Consider the following 23,301-nt stretch of genomic DNA (forward strand, 5'->3'; position numbering starts at 1 on the left):
AAAGCTTTGTGACACCAGTGGGCAAAGGGTGACCATATACTAGAGTCTCGCTAAGTAGACTCCTGAGGGAATTCTCAATTTACCACAGCAATCAGGCTCCTAAGAGGTTTCACCTTTAAATTCAAAAAAAAAGGAGAGAACAAGAAAAGAAATCTTCCAACCTAACCTATTCATATGCATCTGCAATCTCCTCCCACCACAAAAACTCTAAGTCTCTTTCTGCTAGCTCTTGAGATGAAATGAATTCTTTTGAAATGATATCACCTTTTAAAGGAGCATTAAATTCATTTAATTCTGGTGGCGGGGGTACCTTTATTCTCTTTCAAAAATTGCACAAACATGCTTGTATTACTTTCGCCACCTAATCAGCTATTAGTGCCTCGTACTCATATGTACTTTGAATGACCGCTCCTTGGGGAATTAAAAGCCTTCTAAGTTGGGGCGTTGATGGCTTTTTGAACTTTCAAACCATCACTGACAAGGGTGTTAGGGCCGACCTTCTGACTAGAAAGACAAGACCGACGTAGAGTATTAAAGCTAAGGTATCCTAAAGAGTAATCGGATGGTCGGCAGACTTAAGAACTCAAGAACCACATAAATGAAAGGAGTAAAGGTTCGGACTGCACCCGACTGACCGACGCAAGGGTTTCTTTGCATACATCACCGACAAGGACTTATTAGAGCAGGGAGTGGTCGGGAAGTCGACGGTTTTGTGAATTTTAGTACCATGCACGTTGGATTCAAAAATTCAAAAATTGCTCGACTTGGTGCCACATTTGGATAAAGGGGCGACTAGGAGACATGACTTGGTGGCAAATGAAGGCGAGAACGTGCTAAAGGGAAGCGTCAAACAAGAACTTGCATTCTAAAGAGTGGGGACTGAAATTTTCAAAAGTCTAGGGTAAAAATAAACAAGTTGTCAGTGCTTAGGAAGGATACACTACATACATGAAGGGAAAGAACAATGTGTGGCCAATGCTTTGTCACAAAGACCTCACTTATGTTGTATGAAGGATATTTTTGCTGATTGGAAAAATTTAATACCCATTGAATATGCCAAGGATGTATTAGCTATGATATATTGGAAGGCAAGCTACACGACGACAAGTACAAGGTGGTGGAGGAGCTCATTCTCTACCAAGATTGAATATATCTCATCCCAAGATCAAAAATGAAAGAAAAGATTTTAAGGGCATACTATGATACTTTTAAGGGCATACTATGATACTCCACTAGAAGGTCATCAAGGTTATTATAAAACATAAAAACAAGTGAGGAAAAGATTCTCTTGGAAAGGCCTCAAAGGTGATGTATTTAAAGCATATTAGAGAATTTATGGTTTGTCAAAAAAACAAGATAGAGCAAACATTTCTAGTTGGTTTGTTACAACCCTTCACAATACCAAATTAAGAATGGGAGAGTATTTCAATGGATTTCATCATGGGGCTTCCGAAAGTACAAGTAGAGGATTGTATATTTGTGGTGGTAAATAGACTAACTAAGAATGCTCATTTTCATGTCATATCTTCTGAATATAGAGTGCCCTAAGTAGCTAATCTCTTCTTTAGAGAAATCTTTAAACTACATGGACTACCCAGAAACATCATAAGTGACAGAGATGGTGAATTCCTCAATTTATTTTCGCAAGAACTCTTTAAGTTGACCACAACAAAACTTACCCCAAGCACTAGCTACCACCCCCAAATGGGTGGCAAAATTAAACTTGTAAATAAGTGGCTTGAAGGGTATTTACAAAACTATCTCATAGGGCAACAAATAGCATAGTTCAAATGGTTAAATCTTGGAGAATATTGCTACAATTCTACCCATCATATGTCAATAGGAATGACTCCCTATAAGGCACTATATGGTTATGAGGCAATATCATTTGAAGATTTGATTCTTGTAGATAGTACAGTCCTTGGAACATGATACTTGGTACAACAAAGTGTCAATATTTTAAACAAACTCAAAGAAATCTTACAGCATGCCCAAAATCAACAAAACATGTATTATTAATTGCCATAGATCTGAAAGAATATGTGAATTGGAGACTTGGTTTTTTTCCTAAGGTTACAACCATATAAACAATACTCCCTCAAGGGAAGTGGTGCAACGAAACTGAAGCCAAAATTCTATGGACCTTATAAATTATAAAAAGGATCGTGAAGTAGCTTATGAATTGGAGTCACCTACAAACAATCGAATTCATAATGTCTTCATGTATCTCGCCTCAAGAAGGTGCTAGGTCAACATATCATAATATGCCCAGAATTAACCACGCTTTATGACCCGAAGCCATCATTGACTTGAGAGAAATGAAGTAAAGAAATAAGTTTATTCCAAAATATTTGGTCCAATGGAAGAATCTTCCTATGGCTGATGCCACTTGGGAAGGAGCAAGCATTTTTTATCATGCAAATTTAAAATTGCTTGAGGACAAGCAATCTTGGAAAGGGCAAATTGTCATTCCCCCACCACATGTACCAAATTGCAGCCCTTTTAATTACGATCTAGATGACTAAAGAATAGTAATGCCCATGTAATGTAATAATTAAAGGTGGAGTTAAATATTTGTAATAGATGGCACCAGTATATAGAAGAATTTAATTAAAATTAAACTACAGTGGCCAGCGAAAGGTTGTAACTTTGTCAAGGGCAATAATTGTGGTGAAAAGTGGTGAAAAGTTATGTTTTTAAGCAAAAACAAGCAATGTTCTAAAAAGTGGTATATATATATATCATTCACTACCAATTAGTTTTACTGCTATTTTTTTTATTTTTTGTTCCACTTATTTATTGTTTTTACTAATATTTTATTTTTCATTACTTAATTCATTATCAGTAATATTATGTTTATTATTGAAATTAATAGTTTGACAAGTAAAGGAATGTCAAATTTATGTTTGCAATCCACCCCTTGCTACCACTGAAGAACGCATAACAAGGGATGGCATAGAACATGCATTAACTAATATTAGTTGGACCAAGTAATTTGCAATCACACTTCAAGCATGTATCTTTCAAAACTATCCAAAACTAACAAGAATTTTTTCTTCTCGTCTCCACATTCAATTATCACAGGTGGTAAGAGTTGAAGAATTCTGTGGGTCCGGATCAGTTGTCTTTAGCATAAGCTTCAAAAATTCTGAATAACAAACTTCTCAGATATTATCCACAATTTAATTTCAAAATTCTTGCCAATTTGAAAACTGTTTCTGAAACCATAAATGGGCTAGTTAACCACCCTTTCCTCCATCAAAAGTGAACAAGATCACCAAAAATAAGGTTGTGCTTGTATGACTAATCTAATGACAAAAAGGTATCCATGAACATTACCTCTAAATCTATAATGAAAGAAGGGGATAATGGAGCTGCATATTGTTTATAATGAAAATTTACCATAATCAAATATTTTCCAAAATTATCTTACCTGTGGCACATCCATCCCATTAGATGAACTGTCTCCAACCTACAATACAGAAATTTCAACACAAAAACGAAAAGCCAAGATAAGATGATCTTAGCTTGGACTAATACATACCAAATAAAATTGCCATAATCTATCCATATGCATCATATATCATGCTATTACCTTGGAAGCATCTGTAATTTCCATATGTCTTCTATCATCCCCATTAGGTAGCATGTGTCCTGCAGAAACCCCCACCATTGTTTTCTTCAACTTTTCATTCTCCTGATGCAACCTAGACAGCTCTTCCTGGCAGTTTAATTCATTCAAGTAATGTCGCATTTAGATCATAGTAGACAGTTGATGCAAAAAGTCCCTTTTTTTATATTTGAAGTGGATTTGTCCAACAGCAAGACTTATGTTACAAGTCGAGCAGATACTATACTTCATTTCCTCAAATAAGATTCAAGAAAGATGATATATTAAAATTATAAATACTTGCATGGAGTGTATTAGCAACCAAGCACGCAAGCAATGAATGAAGATATTCTTTTACCTAGATTCACATGAATTGTTATGCGAAACAAATGGGCAGAGCTAAAGAATAAGAGTACGACTGTGCTCAGCAAGACATCAGAAAATCTTAGCAAAACCAGAAATATAAAAATCTTAAATAGTTTCCAAATACAATGATATTTCCTATTCAATGACAAAAAGACTTAAATAGACATCGAAACATAACATTCAATAATTTGTGAAATAGGGACTCATCATTTGTAGTAAGGTGCACACCACCAATAGAAAGGTATACCGTATAAGCTTATTCAAAAATGTCATTATACTTATTTGAATATCTATGAACCATGGACATGCAATTCAAACATAAACTCAAAAAGCAATAACTTGCAAAGAGTTGACTGCTTGTTTTCCTGCAGAGAAGAATCAATTTTCTCACTACTCTGTGTCTAACAACTGGAAAAGACTTGTGATTATGATTTACGTCATCTTGTTATTTCTTAATATTTCTTTCATAGACATTATAGCTTTCAAAATGCAAATATTTCAAAACATCATAGCTATTTAAAGACCATTTGATCAAAACTGTTACAACTAAACTTCAACCCCAAAAGCACTCTATTGAAGGTATGGACCATATAGTGAAAACAAAACCAAAGATGAGAGGGGGGGCGGGGGGTGAATCGGTATCTTAAGAACTTTGAACAAATTTTACCATATGAGAAAGCTGAACACAAATCACAAAGATGACACAATATTTATCTCGTGGAAAACTCTTTTGGGTAAAAACCATGGCACAGAATAACTATCGTAAATGAAATTGGGCACCAACCCTATTACAAAAGTGAGCTACAACTCACATTATGAGCACCAACTCAAAACAAAGGCATCAACCTTAAATGAGCACCAACTATAAAGAAATCCTGAGGCTCCAACCTCTCTGATTTTTGAATATCAAGATAGACTTTTTACACCTCTGCACATGTTATATGACTTTACAGCACAAATTTTTGATAATATCTAACCATAAAAACTTTCTTTACGACCAGGAAGCAACACACTGGAAGATCAAATACTCAATCTTCCTTCATACTGAAAAACAGATTATGTTCCTTTATGAACTTCACAAGGAAATTAAAAACCAGTGCAATAAAACACAAGTTTGATTCAACTACATTCATCCTTAATCACTATCTATCAATAACACTGCTAAAAAAACTTTTTTATCTTAAACGCATCCCATCAGTATTTTGACAGCTTTTCATACCAAAATCTTTTAACACTCAAACATTATTTCCTGCTAAATCAGCACGATGAAGCTTCAAGAAATTATATTCAACCCGAGTTATCTTTTATCGAGCTAACACACATAGACTGCTCACACCCCCGAACATTTTTTCTCATTTTTTAAATACTAACACAGCTCCGTAAAATACTTTCCAACCCGATACACACTCAGCTCATCAAAATTCAGCCCAATATGCAACACTTGATCGCTACATCACACAGAAGGCGATAAACATCACACAAAATATAACACATTCTTTCTCTTTTTTGAGCTAGAAAACAATTGTTCAACATAACATCTCACTTATGCAAAAAATCAAAAGACATCATCACCTTTCAGAATTTCGTTGCAGGGAATATTATACAGAAGACCCAGTTCGATACGATTTCCACTTCTTATAACTCCCGAAACTGAAGCCAAAAAAGTCCAAAAAATGCCGCATCTCAAATCATGTTTTTATAAAAAAAAACTTGAACACTTAAAAGAATCACATCAAATGCGATTAAAAATAATAGCGTAAGCAGCCAGGACATTATTAATCTGCAACACATTCTTTATAACTGAAAACCTGTTCACCGTAAAAATATGAACACGTCAAAGACTCCACTACGCATATGACCCACTGCCTAAGAGAAACACTTCTGTCACAGAAAGAAATCGACATTCTTAATCCATTTTGAACTGACATATCAAACCACTCATCTCCGAGCCAGCACAGAATGCTTCAACGCACCAATAAAGAACCAAAGAACCTACAATTCTTTTCCACGTCAGAAAGTACAAGCGAAGAAACAGGTGTTGCTGCAACTCGTGAACAAAAATCCAAAACATTGCATAAGGCGTTGATACAAAAATCAAAGAGAAAAAGATAGATTGTTTCAGATAAGACTCCGAACTCATGTGGCCCCCTCAAAAAGAAATGTACACCTGAAATAATCTAGTCACTAACAGGACATATAAAATCTGACATGGCAAGCAGCCAAACAGCTGATAAACACCTGAAGCAGATACACAGTTATCTTAAGCAAACAACCAGAAAGACAAGTAAGAAGCTCAACTGACACAAAAAACAATCACTGAATCTGACTTTGACATCAATGACAAAATTTTCAACATATAGTATGTCCCTAAAGCATGCTTCTAAAGCAACAATGCTCAATTAATCTCTAGGATGAGATTACCTTAGCACTTGAGAGTGTGTACTGTCCTAAAAAAAATCTATTTATCTTTCTCTCTACCACAGGCAGCCAAGAACTGTTCATTATAGTGAATTTAAAGAACTTTTATAATTTTTGTGATAACGACAGTGTGCACAAGTTTTTACAGATTCACTATCATCCATCACAAAGAAATTCAATATTTTCCCTGCAATTAGCAACCAGGAAATGTATCTTGGTATTCCTCCTTGTATTTTGAAATAAAAACCACTCACTTCCTAGTGCTAATGACTGACTGTTGCTTTGTTGATGTAATAGCGTCGGTTGTATCCTTCTGGGCCGACTTAGACAACTAAATTGTCTAATTGGCCTTTCGGCCTTAGACAACTTAGTCATATCAATTTGCCTATACTCATTCATATGCCAATCCAATGTTGAATCGAATTTATTATCAAATAATAATTAAGACGTGTTAATTATATTGCAACCGATCCTTAATTAAGACGTGTTGATTAAACATAATGAAGAGGTATGATTGTTAATTAGGAGGCCGGCTCTTAAAGGAGACGTGTTTGTTAGAATTACCAATGCGTGGGTATATATCTCGGTTCCATTTCACTTCCTAGGCAATCAAAATCATACACACAATCAGTTTGAATTATCAGTCATCTTCAGCAGACAGAAACATTAGCAGATCGTGATCATTGGAGTGCATATACCTCAGCAGATCAAGGATACTTGTAATATTCTCTACTATGCCCTTTTGAATCTTAATACAATATATGTTTATTAATTTTAAAGAAATTGATAACAGCAGCAATTATTTAAATTTCGACTCCAAACTAATAATAAAACTAGGCATTGGATAACAAGTTTTTTATATTGAGATTCTGGAAATTTGATTCATGGACTGGTTTTTTCAATAATCGAATTTATAGATCACACATACCAATCAATAACCCTGATTTGCTGTCAAAGGATTAATCTGAGATGTGCAGCAGACCATAAACTGGAAGCTTGTTGGCGTCCAAAATCCTTAAGGAGCTGCAATATGTATTCTGGTCACCTGTGTGTGTTCTGTTTGGTGGAAAGGCTCTATATCAATTGCAGATCGCTGTACCCACAAACTGCTTCAGACTGAAATAAACTCTCCCAGATTGCTAGAAAGACCACCAACAATTCCAGCGATAGGTATTTTGATGAAATTACTGCTTCCAAACTAGAGTAGAATGCTGTTGCAGACCTGGGGCTAAGGCAGGGTTTTCATCCTGTGCTTATGCTGAGTTGCAGAGCTCATAATTCAACAAGAGAAGACAAAACATAATAATACTCTTAAACATCGACCTCTCTTTATATAATAGCTTCAGCAAAAGGCATCGATCCATCTAGAAACCTCCTTAAAAGACTTAGGCACAATATCCAATGTTGTGTAAATTATTAAATTGACCCCCATAATGATTCACCTAGGTGAAACAACTTAATAACTTAAAATGGCCCCAACTTAAGTTATATCGATGAGTTATAATTTTTGATCTCCAATCATTAGCTTTTTGGGGTAAGTCATTAATTATTTATTTAGCCCCTTTATTAATTGATTAATTCTAGCCTAGGGGATGAGAGTGGCTAGAATTTGACTGTCAATGGCCTGTCAAAAGAATGGGGAGATTACAATACTATCTTCAGCAATATTGTCTCCAGCAGTTTGATATACTCTTCTGCATATTGTAACCTATCTACAGCAGTTCAACTTCTTCAGTTGAAGATTACTTTTTTGTATAAGACAGATCGAACCTCCTATTGAAAGATTCTAAAGTGAATCCTCTTATTGTATTGCTTAAAAGTGTGAAGCGTTTGTAAGATATTTTGGTAATACATTCAAGAGTTCAATTGCTGGGTTTTTCAATTTCAAGAGGAAGGTTTTCCCAAGGTAATTTCTGTGCACTTGTGTTTGAATTGTCTATTTAATCTGATCACCTAAATTTAACATGGTATCAAAGCAGGTTTAAAAAAAGATCAGATCAGATTCATAGAAGCAGGGTTATCCTCGATTATTGCCTTTGAGTTTGATTACATCTATCAACGTCAAGATGGTGAACGGACTTAAAGTTGAAGACAGACTTGAAGGTGCATCAAACTTCGTCTCTTGGAAGTTTAGAGTTATGCTTGCCTTGGAGGAAAACGAATTAAACGAATTTGTGGAAAAAGCGGTACCGGAACCAACCGAAGAGGATGAAAAGCTTCAATGGAAGAGAAAGAACACCAAAGCAAAGAAACTGTTGGTTGACTCTGTGAAAGATCACATTGTGCCAATTATCTCCAAGTTGACGATAGCATATGATATGTTCAAGACATTAGAGTTGATGTATGAAATCAACAACACGAGTCGAGCTCTTGCATTAAAGCAACAACTTCATCACATCAAGATGACGAAAGGAGAATCCATCATCTCATACTTCATGAGGATTACCGAATTGAGAGATCAACTCTCTACCATTGGACACACTATAGATAACAAAGAATTAACCATGTTGGCACTTAATGGTCTTCCTTCATCATGGGAGTCATTTATACATGGGATAAGCGCAAGATCAAAACTCCCTAAGTTTGATCGATTGAAGACAGACTGCATTCAACAAGAGTCAAGATTTGCTACGAGAGGCACTGGCCAAAGCCCTACAAATGAAGATATTCATGTTCTTGCCTCACTCTTCAAAGAAGAAGGGTAAGAAAGAACATTTTAAAAGGAAGAAAGATAAGGAATCCAATGGTGCTCCTACATTCAAAAGAAGGAAGAATCTTTCAAAAGTCCAATGCTTTAGATGTGACAAATATGGTCACTACGCAAAGGAATGTCCAACTAGGCCTATGCCTCAAGCTTCCATTGCGGATGTTGGTGAGACTCTTCCACAAAAGGATTCATAGACTCTTCCACAAAAGGATTCATATTCTATTCAGCCCCTTCAAGTAATGAGCCTACCAACCACAATACTTGGTTAATTGACAGTGGTGCATCTCGCCACATTACCGGATTTAGAGGACATGTAAATGATTTGGTGGAGAGAAATTTAAATGAACAAGTGATCATTGGACATGATACTAGTCACTCCGTGAAACGAGTTGGGACCTCCTCTCTTCACTTAAATTCAAGCATTTCCTTGCAATTGAATGATGTACTATTCGTTCCGGGAATTCACCGAAATCTTGTCTCCATATCAGCCTTGGAAGACAAAGGAAATCGAATTGCATTCGTAGATGGCAAAGTCCTTGCATGGCCAAAGAAATCAAACATCAAGACGGCTCAAGTCATTGGAGTTTGTCATGGATGTCTTTACAGACTTTGCACTCGTCCTCCTCAAGCCTTACTTCATGACTCATCAAGTACTTGTGAGATTTGGCATAGAAGATTGGGTCACCTTCAATTTCGTGCACTACCTACAATGGAGAAGATGGTTATAGGCCTTCCAAAAACTCAACCAGGAGCATGAAAGCACTTGCAAAGGTTGCACATTGGGTAAGAATGCTAAAAGTACATTTCATAGTAGTGAAAGTAGATCCAAATGTATTTTAGAACTCATTCATTCAAATTTATGTGGTCCTATGTCTGTTGCGTCCTTGAGTGATTTCTTGTATTATGTTATTTTTATTGATGACTACTCGAGAAAGACTTGGATCTATTTCTTGAAGAGTAAAGAATCTAAAGAGGTACTTATGAGATTTAAGGAATTCAAAGCTCAAGTAGAGAACATATCCAGGAAGAGGATCAAAGTCTTGAAATCCGATAATGGAGGAGAGTACACCTCCGGTAACTTCCATAATTTTTGCATTGAAGCTGAGATTAAGAGGGAGTTTTGTGTTCCCTATAATCCTCAACAGAATGGTGTAGTGGAAAGAAAAAAATAGAACTATTGTGGAAGCAGCCAAAGCCATGATCCATGATCAAAATGTTCAAACTTCTTTTGGGGTTGAGGCTTCTAGAACTGCTGTCTATGTTCAAAACAGATGCCCTCACCGTATTTTGGAGAATAAGTCACCCGAAGAAGCATTCACAAGGGTGAAGCCAGATGTAAGTCATTTGAGGATCTTTGGTTGTCCAGTGTATATACATATACTCAAAGATAAAAGGACACAGTTGGAACCTTCTAGCAAGAAGGGAATATTTGTAGGCTATAGTGAAACATCAAAAGCCTACAGAATCTATATTCCAAGGCAGAAATTGATTGAATTAAGTAGGGATGTGACATTTGAAGAGGATGTTGCATTCAGAAAATCCAAGGGCAGAATCTATATTCCAGGGCAGAAATTGATTGAATTAAGTAGGGATGTGACATTTGAAGAGGATGTTGCATTCAGAAAATCCAAGGGCATCCATGAGATGGGCAGTGAAGATTAAGAGCCTCCTCAAAACATGGAAGATGACCATACTCCTGAGATTCAGAGGGAGACTCATGAACCTGAAGAAGATGATGATCCAAATGAGCCCTTGAAACCTACTGATGGGCCTACTAACATTGTGATTGGTAAGAAAAGACCTCTTTGGGCGAGTAAAATGATGCAAGAGGCTGAAAGTTTTGCAGCCCCAAGAGGAACGTTTAGAGAAAGTAAGAGACCTCATAAGTTCTCTAGCTATGTTGCATTGATGAGTCAAATCATTGAATCAGAACCTACCAGTGTTGAGGAAGCTACTAGTCAACGGGTTTGGAAAGATGCCATGGCAAAAGAGTATCAATCAATTCTAAAGAATGATGTTTGGGACATTGTACCTAGACCGGAAGGTAAATCTATTGTTTCTTCTAAATGGCTCTTTAAGATCAAACATGTTGCTAATGGTAGTATTGAGAAATACAAGGCTAGATTTGTGGCTAGAGGATTCTCTCAGAAGGAGAGAATTGACTATGAGGAAAACTTTGCTCCAGGAGCCTAATGTACTTCAGTAAGGACCATAATTGCTATTGCAGCATCTAAAGGATGGAAGATTCACCAAATGGATGTAAAGACGGCTTTTCTAAATGGTGTAATCGAGGAAGAAGTATATATTGAGCAACCTGAAGGATTTGTGGTACATGGGAAGGAGTCTCATGTTTGCAAGCTGAAGAAGGCATTGTATGGCCTTAAGCAGGCTCCACGTGCTTGGTACAAAAGGATTGATCGTTACCTGATAGGCTTGGACTTCTCGAAGAATGATCAGATTCAAACTTGTACTTCAAGGTAATTAATGGGGAAGCATTAATCCTAATTCTTTATGTTGATGACTTACTTATCACTGGAGAAGATCATCTTATCATCAAATGCAAGGAGGTAGCTTCTAAATTTGAGATGAAGGATCTTGGTTTATTGCACTACTTCCTTGGGTTAGAAGTTTGGCAGAAATTTGATGGGATCATTCTGAGTCAAGGGAAGTACACCATTGACATTCTAAAGAGGTTTGGTATGATAGATTGTAAATCCTTGTCCACACCTATGGAGACCAACTTGCATAAGTTAAGAGAGGCTGCAGCTATTTCGAATCTGGTGGATTCTACACTATACAGGCAGAGGATTGGGTCTTTGATGTACCTAGTCAATACTAGACCAGATATTTGCTATGCAGTAAGTGCACTTAGCCAATTCATGTGTGAACCAAAGCAAATATATCTAATTGCAGTAAAACATATTCTGAGATACTTGCGCGACACAATTGATATGGCCTGAGATATTCTTCTGATGTGGACTTGAAGCTGCATGGATATACTAATTCCGATTGGGCGGGGTGTGTCATTGATCGAAAGAGCACCTCTGGTTGTTGTTTTAGTTTGGGTTCTGCCATGATTTCTTGGTGCAGCAGGAAACAATCTTCAGTGGCACTAAGCTCTATAGAAGCCGAGTATATTGCAGCATGTGTGGGAGCACGAGAAGCAATGTGGCTTCAGAAGCTTCTTGCAAGATTGTTTGGGCAATCCTTAGAGCCTACTATTATCCATTGTGATAATCAAAGTTGTGCAAAGCTTTCTGTCAATCCCGTGTTTCATGACAGAACAAAGCATGTGGAGATCAAGTATCGCTATGTTAGAGACATGGTGGAAAGAAATGCTATTTAGTTGAGATACATTAAAACTGATGAGCAAACGGCAGACATTCTCACCAAGCCTCTCTCTAGAATAAAGTTTGTATACTTTCGAGATAAGCTTGGTATGGTGGAGAATGAAGCCCTAGCTAAGATTGAGTCCCAGCATCATTGATATATATTTTATACTAATGCATTCTTCTCTTTGAGAGAGAAGTTTAAAGTGTAAGCTCCTGCTAATACATTTCTCTTTGGGAGAGATTTAAGGTGAAAGCCCTTATTTCCACCCTCTGGGATGAGCCATGGCGGATCCACCCTCTGAGATGAGTCATGGTGGATGTCATGTGTGTGACGCCAAGACAACATCACGAGAAAGTTCGTGATGATTTTCTTGTACTTGTGTGTTCACCCTCTGGGATGAGCCATGGTGAATCTCATTGTGAAGTGACGATCTCACAATGATGAACACTTGTGCATTTTACCATCATTGTGAGGTGACGATCTCACAATAATGGTTGATGTCACGATGAGGTGATATCTATTCTTTCACCATCAATGGGAGTGACCATGGTGGTTGTGTTCATTTGTATTTCCACTCATCGGTGTAGCCATGATGGATCCACCCTCTGGGAGTAGCCATGGTGGATGTCACTATGTGACTCAGATATCAAGAAGGATTCCTCCCTAGCTAAGAGGGAGTGTTGATGTAATAGCATCGGTCGTATCCTTCTGGGCCGATGGTCTGACTTAGACAACTAAATTGTCTAATTGGCTTATCGGCCTTAAACAATTTCGTCATATCGATTTGCCTATACTCATTCATATGCCGATCCAATGTTGAATCGAGTTTATTATCAAATAATAATTAAGACATGTTAATTATATTGCAACCGATCCTTAATTAAGACATGTTGATTAAACATAATGAAGAGGTATGATTGTTAATTAGGAGGCCGACTCTTAAAGGACACGTGTTGGTTAGAATTACCAATGCATGGGTATATAGCTCGGTTCCATTTCACTTCCTAGGCAATCGAAATCATACACACAGTCAGTTCGAATTATCAGTCATCTTCAGAAGACAGAAACATTAGCAGATTGTGATCATTGGAGTGCATATACCTCAGCAGATCAAGGATACTATCTTCAGCAATATTCTCCAGCAGTTTGATACACTCTTCTGCATATTGTAACCTATCTACAGCAGTTCGACTTCTTCAGTTGAAGATTATTTTTTTGTATAAGGCAGATTGAACCTCCCTATTGAAAGATTCTAAAGTGAATCCTCTTATTGTATTGCTTCAAAGTGTGAAGCATTTGTAAGATATTTTGGTAATACATTCAAGAGTTCAATTGCTGGGTTTTTCACCTTCAAGAGGAAGGTTTTCCCAGGGTAATTTCTGTGCACTTGTATTTGAATTGTCTATCTAATCTGATCACCTAAATTTAACATGCTTGCTACTGTTTTTGATCTATCCAAGAAATAAGTGTTCATTTCAATTAAATAATATGGAAAGTTCCCAATAGAAGATAAATGTATAACAAGGGATTATTTTCGTAGAATGATACAGGAAATTTGTTATGGGGACTCTTTAGTTCAATGTCGATTGCATATTTTTCAAGTCCATTCACAATTCTTGAAAGTTCAATATATGAGTCACACTCATAGTGTAGCCTAAACAAAAACTCTGTCTCTGGAAAGTTATGTCTATCTTACACTTTGATGAAAATTTTGAAATTTCAGATACAACTTCTGAAATTATCGAGAGAAACTATATTAATGTTCACTATATTAATATAGTCTGCATCAAATAAAGGGAAACTATATTAATGTTCACAGATAACCAAAAGAGGCTCAATGGGACTAGAAGATACAGCATTCAACAATAGAAAGTTATGCAAAGAGATAACCCTAGAAGAAAAATAATAAAATAAAAGTACAGAAGGATCATAGGACGGAGGTTTATATAATGTCAGTGAATAGCAGCTCAATGAAACATCAAAGAAAGTAACAGTATCCAGCGCCTAGCCAATTCATTTGTCAATCATATTCAAATTAAGGCCTCAAGCTTAATGAATAAATTGCAAGATTGACACAATGACAAGATACCAAATATTGCACATATTGTGCTATTGCTATCACAAAGTAGCAATAAGTCACACTTGCTTACAAAAAATAGAATTAGGAGCCAGATTCCGCCTTATTGCTCTCAATTTTCAACCATCTATGAGTCTTAGAAGATAAAACTGAAAAGCATATCTTAAAATCTCTTCCTACTCAAATGTTTGAAATGTATAAACAATGATCTTGTGACATCAATCAAAAACAATAAACAACACACACAGAGTCAAAAGCATATTTTATTTATTTTAAATTGTTTGATGAATCATCTATTACAAGTTGTTTGTGTGGTATCATTGTCAGAGCGCACAGTACAGATGCAGGTAGCACAAGAGGCTCAAATTGAGAGCAATACTATGACTTAAATATTGTTATCATACTGTTTCACTACTAACTTCTATTTACACAACCTCCTCAATCCACACATTCTCACGCTACCTCATGAGCATCGCTCTTACATTTTATTTGATAGGCCCTCAATATGCATGTTATAGCTGTCAGAGTGCACAGGTGTCAATGCAGGTAACACAGGATTCTGAAATAAAGGGCAATGCTATGGCTTAAGGATTGTTTATAAATTGTTTGTTAATACCTTCTATTTCTGACACAACCTGCTCAATCCCACAGGTTTCTACAATGTCTCTTGGGCATCATTCTTTGAAGCCATACTTCTGTCATTGTCATTCTGTTTTTCATTCTGGCTAATTCCATTTATAATGCTATAAATTTGAAAAAGAAAGCCTCTGGTTCTTCTTTTGAATGGACAACTAGGCCTCTACCTGATACGTTATGAAATCCATATGTTTTAGCGGCTTGCCTGTATTCTCAATTTCTATAATCAATTCACATGGCCCATATTCAGTCTCTTCATGAATGAGACAAACCATTCTACATAGACATTGCATGTACTGGAACTTTCTGATGAAAAAAACTGCCTTGTTCTAGTTTACCTTCACAGTACCATAATAACATTGCAATTCTTTCTTTGGGCAGCCTAGCTGATCAACAGCATTCTACACCACATCATCTAGACCCAGTTGGTTATAATACTGCCCACGTCGATTGATCTGCCAAAAGTCAAGGGCAATACTGCTTTTTGAAATATTCTTGGGCAAAATGTTTATCCCTCTTCTTTTGGGCAAATGTATAGGACCCTTGTATTTTGTACATCAAAGAGCAAACATTATGCTGTCACTCTGTATTATATACCTCATGAAGTGACAACACACAAGATCCTTGATGCTCTCTTTTAATCCCCAATGACCTTTTGGCATATACTTCACAAGAACTCCTCCATCATATATTGACCCCAGGCCTAGATATGCCAGTTAGTTTTTACAATATTCCAGACATGCCTGTTTTCTGAGTCTCTTGTCCTGAAACAAGAGACTCGTAAACTCCAGTGAAAATAGTTAATGCATCAATCCAAGATCTAATCTAGATGTAACATGAGTACATCATTATCATGTAAAAAGCCCAACCAATCTTAAGGCTCAGCCTCCTTTAGGGAAGGTTATTTACAGAATTACTCTTGTCCTGGTAACAGTTAGTTACAAAGTTCTAACAACAAAATGCTGGAAAAACTACAAGGCCCCCACCTAGCCAGCGGTGAAGCTCCTCCACTATATTTCTGAATTTGAAAAACTGACTAATGCTCACAAAGCTTAAGGCATGCAAAAGATAATAAAAGGGTGCTAAAATTATGTTCAGCAAGGTTTGACCAACAAAAACCACTCCAAAAAAACCAAAATTTATTAAAATAATATAGTAATATATAGTTTGAAATAAAAAACAATGTACTTTATTGAAAGAATAACAAGCCTTTTATAGGTAATTACAAGGCGGTTGTCCAAATTGGGACTAACCGTTCATAGTAGTCAAACTGACTCTACAACAAACTCTAAAATTAGAAACTCCCAGTTCTATCACGAAGTCTCTAAAAATATAACAACCAACTAAATAACCATTAATAAAAAAACGCGGCTAAAAATAACAATTAAATATTCTAATACCCTCCCTTAATGGTCATTCTATCAACTACCCAACCAATGACAAAATCTGCTTATCACAAAGCATAGAAGGCTGACTCCTCTTCAAAAGGCTCTGCGACATGAGCCTGCTCCTGCTCCTGGGACCCTCCCTGGTCGGACTTCTGATCAGCCAACCTCTTTCTGCAGAAGCTCTAGATATGTCCATGTCCACCACAATAGTGACATGTAATTTTCTTCTTGAAACCCTCCTCAGGCTTGCGCTGTCCTTTTTGCAGAGTGGACTCGCCTTCGCCTTTGTCCTTGGTAGTAAGCGCCTGTTCCACACTGGCCATGTCAACGCTGCTACCGACTGTTGTCTCCACTTGGCTTGCTACAATAGCTTATTGCACAACTCATCAAACTTCAAGTCAACATTAGTGGAGGTAATGTTGAGCGTCTCAATGAAGTGTTCGTAGGATCGGGGCAGGCTTTTCAGCATGATCACTACCATATCCTCTTCCTCCATCTTGCAACCAATAGCCTACAACTGGTCACAAATATCCTTGATCTTCGTAAGATGTTCCTATGGTGAAATCTTCTCATCCATCATAATTGAGAACGTGTTCTTCAGAAAGAACACTCGGCTCTTGTCGGATGTCTCATGAAGATTCTTCAAGTGATCCCAAATTTCATTAGCTTTCTTGCTTGATGGAACTTCTAGAAGCATATCATCGGTGACAGTTAACTTCAGCAACATAACTGCTTGTCGATTATGCTCATCAAACTTGGTCTGGTCAAAATCGAAAGCATTTGTTGCTTCCGGGTATTGTAGTTCTTGCCGTTGAAGCACCGATTACCTTCCAAACATGATATTGGTCAATGACACCATCCCTCATGCTTTCTTATGCACGAAAAATAAGGCAAACTCAAGCTTCAAAAGAGGCTGATTTTTCTATTAAAAACCAGGCAAAAACCTTCAGCAACAGCTGGTACAAACTTTGAAAAATCTGATTCTCGGGTCAAAACCAGTCAAACCAGTTTGTCACAAATCCCAAGACAAATTGTTCAGAATACAAAACTTTGTTTTTTAGGAAAAACAGTAAAACCCTTGTTCGTAGGAACAATTTCCGAGGAGTTGTGTAGAACAAGAATCATGTTTCAATTAGTGGCAGACAAAATTTTGATCACCTTTCACATGGCCCAAAAATCAGAACCAATCGTAGGAAAATAAAACCCTAGCAGAGGTCGCAAAAAAAAGAGCCAAAAAAAAGACTAGAGACAGAAACGATGCCCAGAAAACCCTTCAATGTCGCACGATTTTCAATAAACAAAGTCTGCATGATAAAGAAACAAGTTGCGCAATAGGTGCAAAAGACAAAACACAGAACATCGTACTGGAGCAAAAACACTAACCAGTCGTGCAAATATCACAAAAAAACCTTGTCGCAGGCCCACAAAAACAAACCCAGAAAAACACTAACAGCGACTCCCAACATGAACACGGACACTCAGAAAATAACTGTGTGGGTAGCCCATGTTATGGTAAATCGATGTATTAAACGAAGGAGACGAAGGCTCCTTAAATAGATTTAGAAAGACAATGTTTCTAAACAAAACAAACGTAAACAGAAGCCAATTAGAAACTACCTAAACTAAGTAAGATGACCATTAAAAAAACATTACATTATTTAATACCCTCCCTTAATGGCCATCGTCCTAACAACCCTACAGAAGACAATCTGCAAGTTTTTTGGTCACAAACATAAAGAAGGCTGCCCCTGCTGCTAAGACCCTCCCTACATCAGCAGAACGTTAATGACAAAGAGTACCAAAATCCATCCAACTTGATGTAACCCTCACACGTGAATTACAGAACCATCACACACGAATTACTAAGCTGAACAAAAAATCTTGAACCACAATTTTGGGGGAAAATCGGCAAACCCTCCAAAGAGCAATTGACACGATTTCATCAAAACCACAAAAACTTTTGCAAATGAGCACTAAGCACTGTTCGCTCTAGCAACTCCAAAACAGACTACAAGAAACCATGTTTTTTGTGGAAAAAATCGTCAAACCCTGAGAACTGAATTTTACAAATCTTTTTTTTCGAAAAAAACGATAAAAACCCTAAAACAAGAACACCCGTCATAATTTTTGAGGGAAAAATTATAAACTAAAATAAAAAAAATCCCACGCGAACTTCGCGAATTACAAATGATTTTTCAGGACAATCAAAAAAACCAAACACGATTTTTGGGGAGAAAAATTGATCAAAACCCAAAACACGAAACACCACATTTTTATGGAAAAACATGAAAAAACCCTCCCATAATTTTTCTCCAACAAAAAATCAAAAACCCACAAATAATTTTTGAGGATTTTTAAGGACAAATATTATAAAGCCCGTGAGCAAAAATAGTTTTTCCCAAACCCTAGCCGTGGGGAAGAACAAAGTTGAATCCGTAACCAGGAACACAAAAAAAAAAGGACTGAAATAGGCATTGCGCGGCCTAAAGGTCGAAAAAACCCTAGCCAGAGTAAAAAAGGTAGACCCCCATCACTAGGCTCTTAAAAAAACCTTCCAGCAAAACCCACAAACAAAGAAGACCATCGGGCGATAAGAAAAATGGAAGGCATCGCTATTAATCGGAGACTTCGGTTATCAAAAACGACCCGCAAAAAAAGGATCAAAAAGAACTCGCGGCCAATAACAGGTGACAAAACAAAAAGAAGAGCAGCAATATAGACATGTGTCGCAAAAAAACTTTGCAAAAGAAAAAAGGACCAAAGCCGTCTCGATTTTTTTTCCCGTGACCCACCAACTAGTTGTGAATTTGCACACGAAGCTGCCACGACCTTCAGGAAAATAAAAAACAAACGCCCATGCGATTTTATTCCTCCAAACACGAGCACAATCTAAAATCCATTCACGCTATTCGCAAAGAAGAAACACGGATGCAAAATAGAGACACGAAAAATTGCAAACTTAAAAGTTCCAAGCAATGCCTCCACGAATTTTTATTAAAAAAATCGTCAAATTTTAAAGAACCCCATCAACCCGCTCCGATGTTTTAAACAAAGATGAGGAAGGCTCCTTAAATGGATTTACAAAGACGATGTTTCTAAACGAAACAAACATAAACAAAAGCCAAAATTAGAAACTACCTAAACTAACTAAAATGACCCAACACAATGCCAAAACCCTCCATATGGGAAAAATATTCCGTGATCTGCAAATATGAAAACCCTCGCAGAGCCCAACACAAATAGGAAAAACACTCTGCAGAAACCCACGAGTTAAAAAACCCTCGAAAACTTCAGGCACAAAAAGCCGTCGAACTTTTCCACCAAATTTTTTCATAAAAAATTCAAAACAGTTTCTAGAAATAAATTCCAAGTAGAAGGGCCACAAATTAAAAAAACTTGTCAAAAATCAGAAAGCCCAATCGACTCGCTCTGATGCCATGAATTAAAAAACAGCGTAATTTATTGAAAGAATAACAAGCCTTTTATAGACTCATATGTAAAAGGAGAGAATTGGGCAGGTGGAAAGGAATTAAGTTAGCCCAAGGTGTAGATTTTGTTACACATTTTGCAATTTGCGGATGATACCTTACTGACGGGAGAGGCTTCAATTAGGGAAGCCAGCATTATCATAACAACTTTAGGCAAATACTGCAATGTATTTAGCCAAGCAATTAATTGGCAAAAATCAGAATTCTTTTGCTTCAACATTGCAATGGCTATTCATAGGGAAATATCAAAAACATTAGGCATTACGTTAGCGAAGCTTCCAGGCAAATTTCTTGGAATCCCTTTGTTTGTTGGAGAGTGCAAATCGTCCCTATGGAAGAAACTAGTGCATAATTGTTTAGGGTGTTTAGAGGGATGGAAGAGTAAATGGCTAACATCTACAGGAAGAATTATCATGTTAAAATCAATTATTTCTGCCATTCCTATATATTCAATGGCATGCTTGAAGATCCCTTCCAAGTTTATAAAAATAATTGAAAGAGGTATGAGAAAATTCTTTTGGAATTGGAATCAGGTGAAAGACAAAAAAACCCTACTGTCTTGGGACAAAATATGTAAGCAGAAGAAAGTTGGGGAGGCAGAGTTAAGGAAATGGAGCCTCGTGAATGAAGCTATGGGGACGAAACTTGTTTGGTGTATGTATGCTCATCCTCATCAAAAATGGGTGACAGTTTTGTCAAATAAATACTTGGACAATCAAGATAGGGATGGAATTCTAACAATCAAAAATCCAATAAGAGGATCGGCCATATGGAATTATATGCTTGAATGCAGAAAGGTCATTCTAGACCATTTAACTTGGAAATTGGGCAATGGAAGGCGGTCTGATTTCTAGAAAGACTCATGGGAAGGTTTGTTGAATCTAAACGCTAATATGGATATCCTTGAGGAAAATTCAATCAGTTACAAATGTAAAATGGGGCGGAAAAGTTTTTGATTTCATGTAGAGGACGAAGGATCAGGGAGTTGCCAAGTGGATATGGAGAGATATAAAGGAGTTGAATCTTTCAAGGGAAAATGAACTCCATTTGAAGGAGATCCTTGACCAGAGGAATATAATGTGACAGGTGAAGAAGACTCATTGATCTGGTGTGGGTCGAAAAGTGGCAAGTAATCAGCCAAAGATTGGGTATAACCTAATAGAACAAAATCTAGATGAGGAGCAATGGCCTCATCATCTATGCTGGAATGCCAATTGTATCCCCAAAGCAAGGTCTTTCACCTGGTTAGCTGTCAGAGGGAGAATTCTTTTGGGTGATAGACTAAGCAAATTGGGTTTTATGGGTCCATTCAGGTGTGTTATGTGCAAAAATGATATGGAATCTGTTAACCACCTTCTTCTTCATTGTCTGATATCTCAAGATTGTTGGACAAGGCTTCTAAGAAAACTAGATTGGTATAACCCTTTATCGGCCTCTTTGAAGGAAGGGTTCCAAGGCAGGGTAATTGGAGCAGGCAAATCAATGTATTCAAGCATTTGGTATGTGGCTCCTTCTGCTCTAATTTGGGAGTGTGGAAGGAGCGTAACAAACACATATTCCAAGATAAAGAAGAGGACTTGGAAAGGTTATGGAGAAGATTTGAAAGATCGATTTCAGAGCTAGTCAGTGTTGCTGCCACTAGAGTAAATGTAGATAAACATCAGTATAATTGGTTTGACAGTAAAATCCTGGCGAATTGGCCATTGATTAAATTCAGGCCCATTAATGGGCCTAAAAGGGTTCATCCTTTACATACTAAAGGTAGGATTACAAAATGGTCTCCGCCAAAACAAGATTGGGTCAAAGTAAACTTTGACGGTGCCACAAAAAGGAATCCAGGACCAACGGGCGCAGGTTGTGTGGCAAAAGATTGTAGGGGACAAACAGCTGCCTATTGCGATCAAAGATTAGGTTGCGGTACCAACAACGAAGCGGAAGCACATGCTGCCTTCTTGGTTGTTTGTATGGAAAGAAAGTTGAATATGAACAATCTCCATCTTGAAGGAGATTCTCAGATCATGGTGAATGCAATTACAAAAGGTCATGCGGAAAATTGGAAAATAGACAAAACCATCCAGATCATTAAGAGACTATTATCTAATTTCAATAAATCTAACGTCTCTCATGTGCTCCAGGAGGGTATAACTGATGCCAACTCCCAAGCCAACTTGACATTTTCCCTCCAAGTTGGCGAAGTAAATGGTCTTCGATGACCTCTGACATGCCGCAGGGTGTGGGATGAGTAACTAGGCATTTTGAATTTGAATGGATAATAATTCGTTATGGGAGAAGTTTGATGTTAGCTGGCACAGGTCGAATTTAATAAGGCAATGGATCATCCAAAATGAATGCATTTATTACTAGGAATGCTTGGGTGGCTTCAAGCCTACTTCGAAAATGAGAGGACCCTTTCAACGTGCGAAAGGACAAGGAGGGAAGATCAAAGCGAAGTTGCAGACCATGGTATGCACGGAATGGCTGAGGTGGAGGCGAGAGAAAGTGCAGCCAAGGAGAGTTGTCTGTGGGTGGTTGGCGGATATGATTTCTCTGCAAGAGTATCGCAAGGATGTAGATTTCCTACATGTGAAAATGCACGTTTCTATTTACAACAGTTATTTCGTACAATCACAACGAAGAGGTGGCGTGAGAAGTCCCAGATGCATTGCAAGGGCCAGATAGGCAATGGATTTAATTTCTAACGTGGACGGATAGCAAGTTATTGTGAGTTTGGCGCTACCTGAAGAAGGTGTAATAGTGAAGTCTCTCTCATTTGGTGTGTGTTAGAGGGTGGCACAATGTAGGCTAATTTCTCTCTTTAGACCACTAAACCCATGGTGGCTTTTTGGGGAAGAATTTCGGACAAATGCATGTCTCATGTCTTCAAATTCTCAAAGGCGACCTTCCTAACTAGGGTGAAAATAGTCTTGGGTTGCAAATATTTGAAAGACGAATATCAATATCGAACTAACATCAATATTGCCTCTCTATTATTGGCCTAGTGTCTTGAGTTTGAATCGAAGGAGTCAGTGTTTTGGCTGATGCATTCATGCGTGAAGTATGAGTGGTGCTGGGGGTTGGCGAATCTAATAGGGATGACACGTCAAGGAGTCAGTATTTTGGCTGATGCATTCATGCGTGAAGGATGAGTGGTGTTGGGGTTTGTCCAGGTGGAGATTGGCTCAACATTGGGTGATTCATTCCACCTCTCTGACCCTTCCTGTTGTGGAGTGCAAATGGTAATAAAGAAGTTAGACAGGCTTCTGCCCATATTGGCTTGC

At 37.4% G+C, this 23,301-nt stretch overlaps 1 protein-coding gene across 6 annotated transcripts in view; it reads right to left on the reverse strand.

Moving 5' to 3' along the window:
* The window catches only part of LOC131063469 (golgin candidate 4), a 100,382-nt gene that overhangs the window by 69,904 nt on the left and 7,177 nt on the right, over positions 1-23,301 (reverse strand). For 5 of the 6 annotated variants that reach the window (XM_057997280.2, XM_057997279.2, XM_057997281.2 and 2 more), the window contains exons 3-4: positions 3,596-3,721; positions 3,434-3,472 (exon numbers count right to left, since the gene is read on the reverse strand). In XM_057997280.2, the coding sequence (XP_057853263.1) occupies positions 3,434-3,472; positions 3,596-3,721 (165 nt within the window). Of the gene's footprint in view, positions 1-3,433; positions 3,473-3,595; positions 3,722-5,548; positions 5,627-23,301 lie in introns of all 6 variants that reach the window. The other variant, XM_057997282.2, reaches the window with a different exon arrangement.

This window comes from Cryptomeria japonica, chromosome 7 (assembly GCF_030272615.1).
Source record: "Cryptomeria japonica chromosome 7, Sugi_1.0, whole genome shotgun sequence".
In the NCBI taxonomy this organism is placed as follows: domain Eukaryota; kingdom Viridiplantae; phylum Streptophyta; class Pinopsida; order Cupressales; family Cupressaceae; genus Cryptomeria; species Cryptomeria japonica.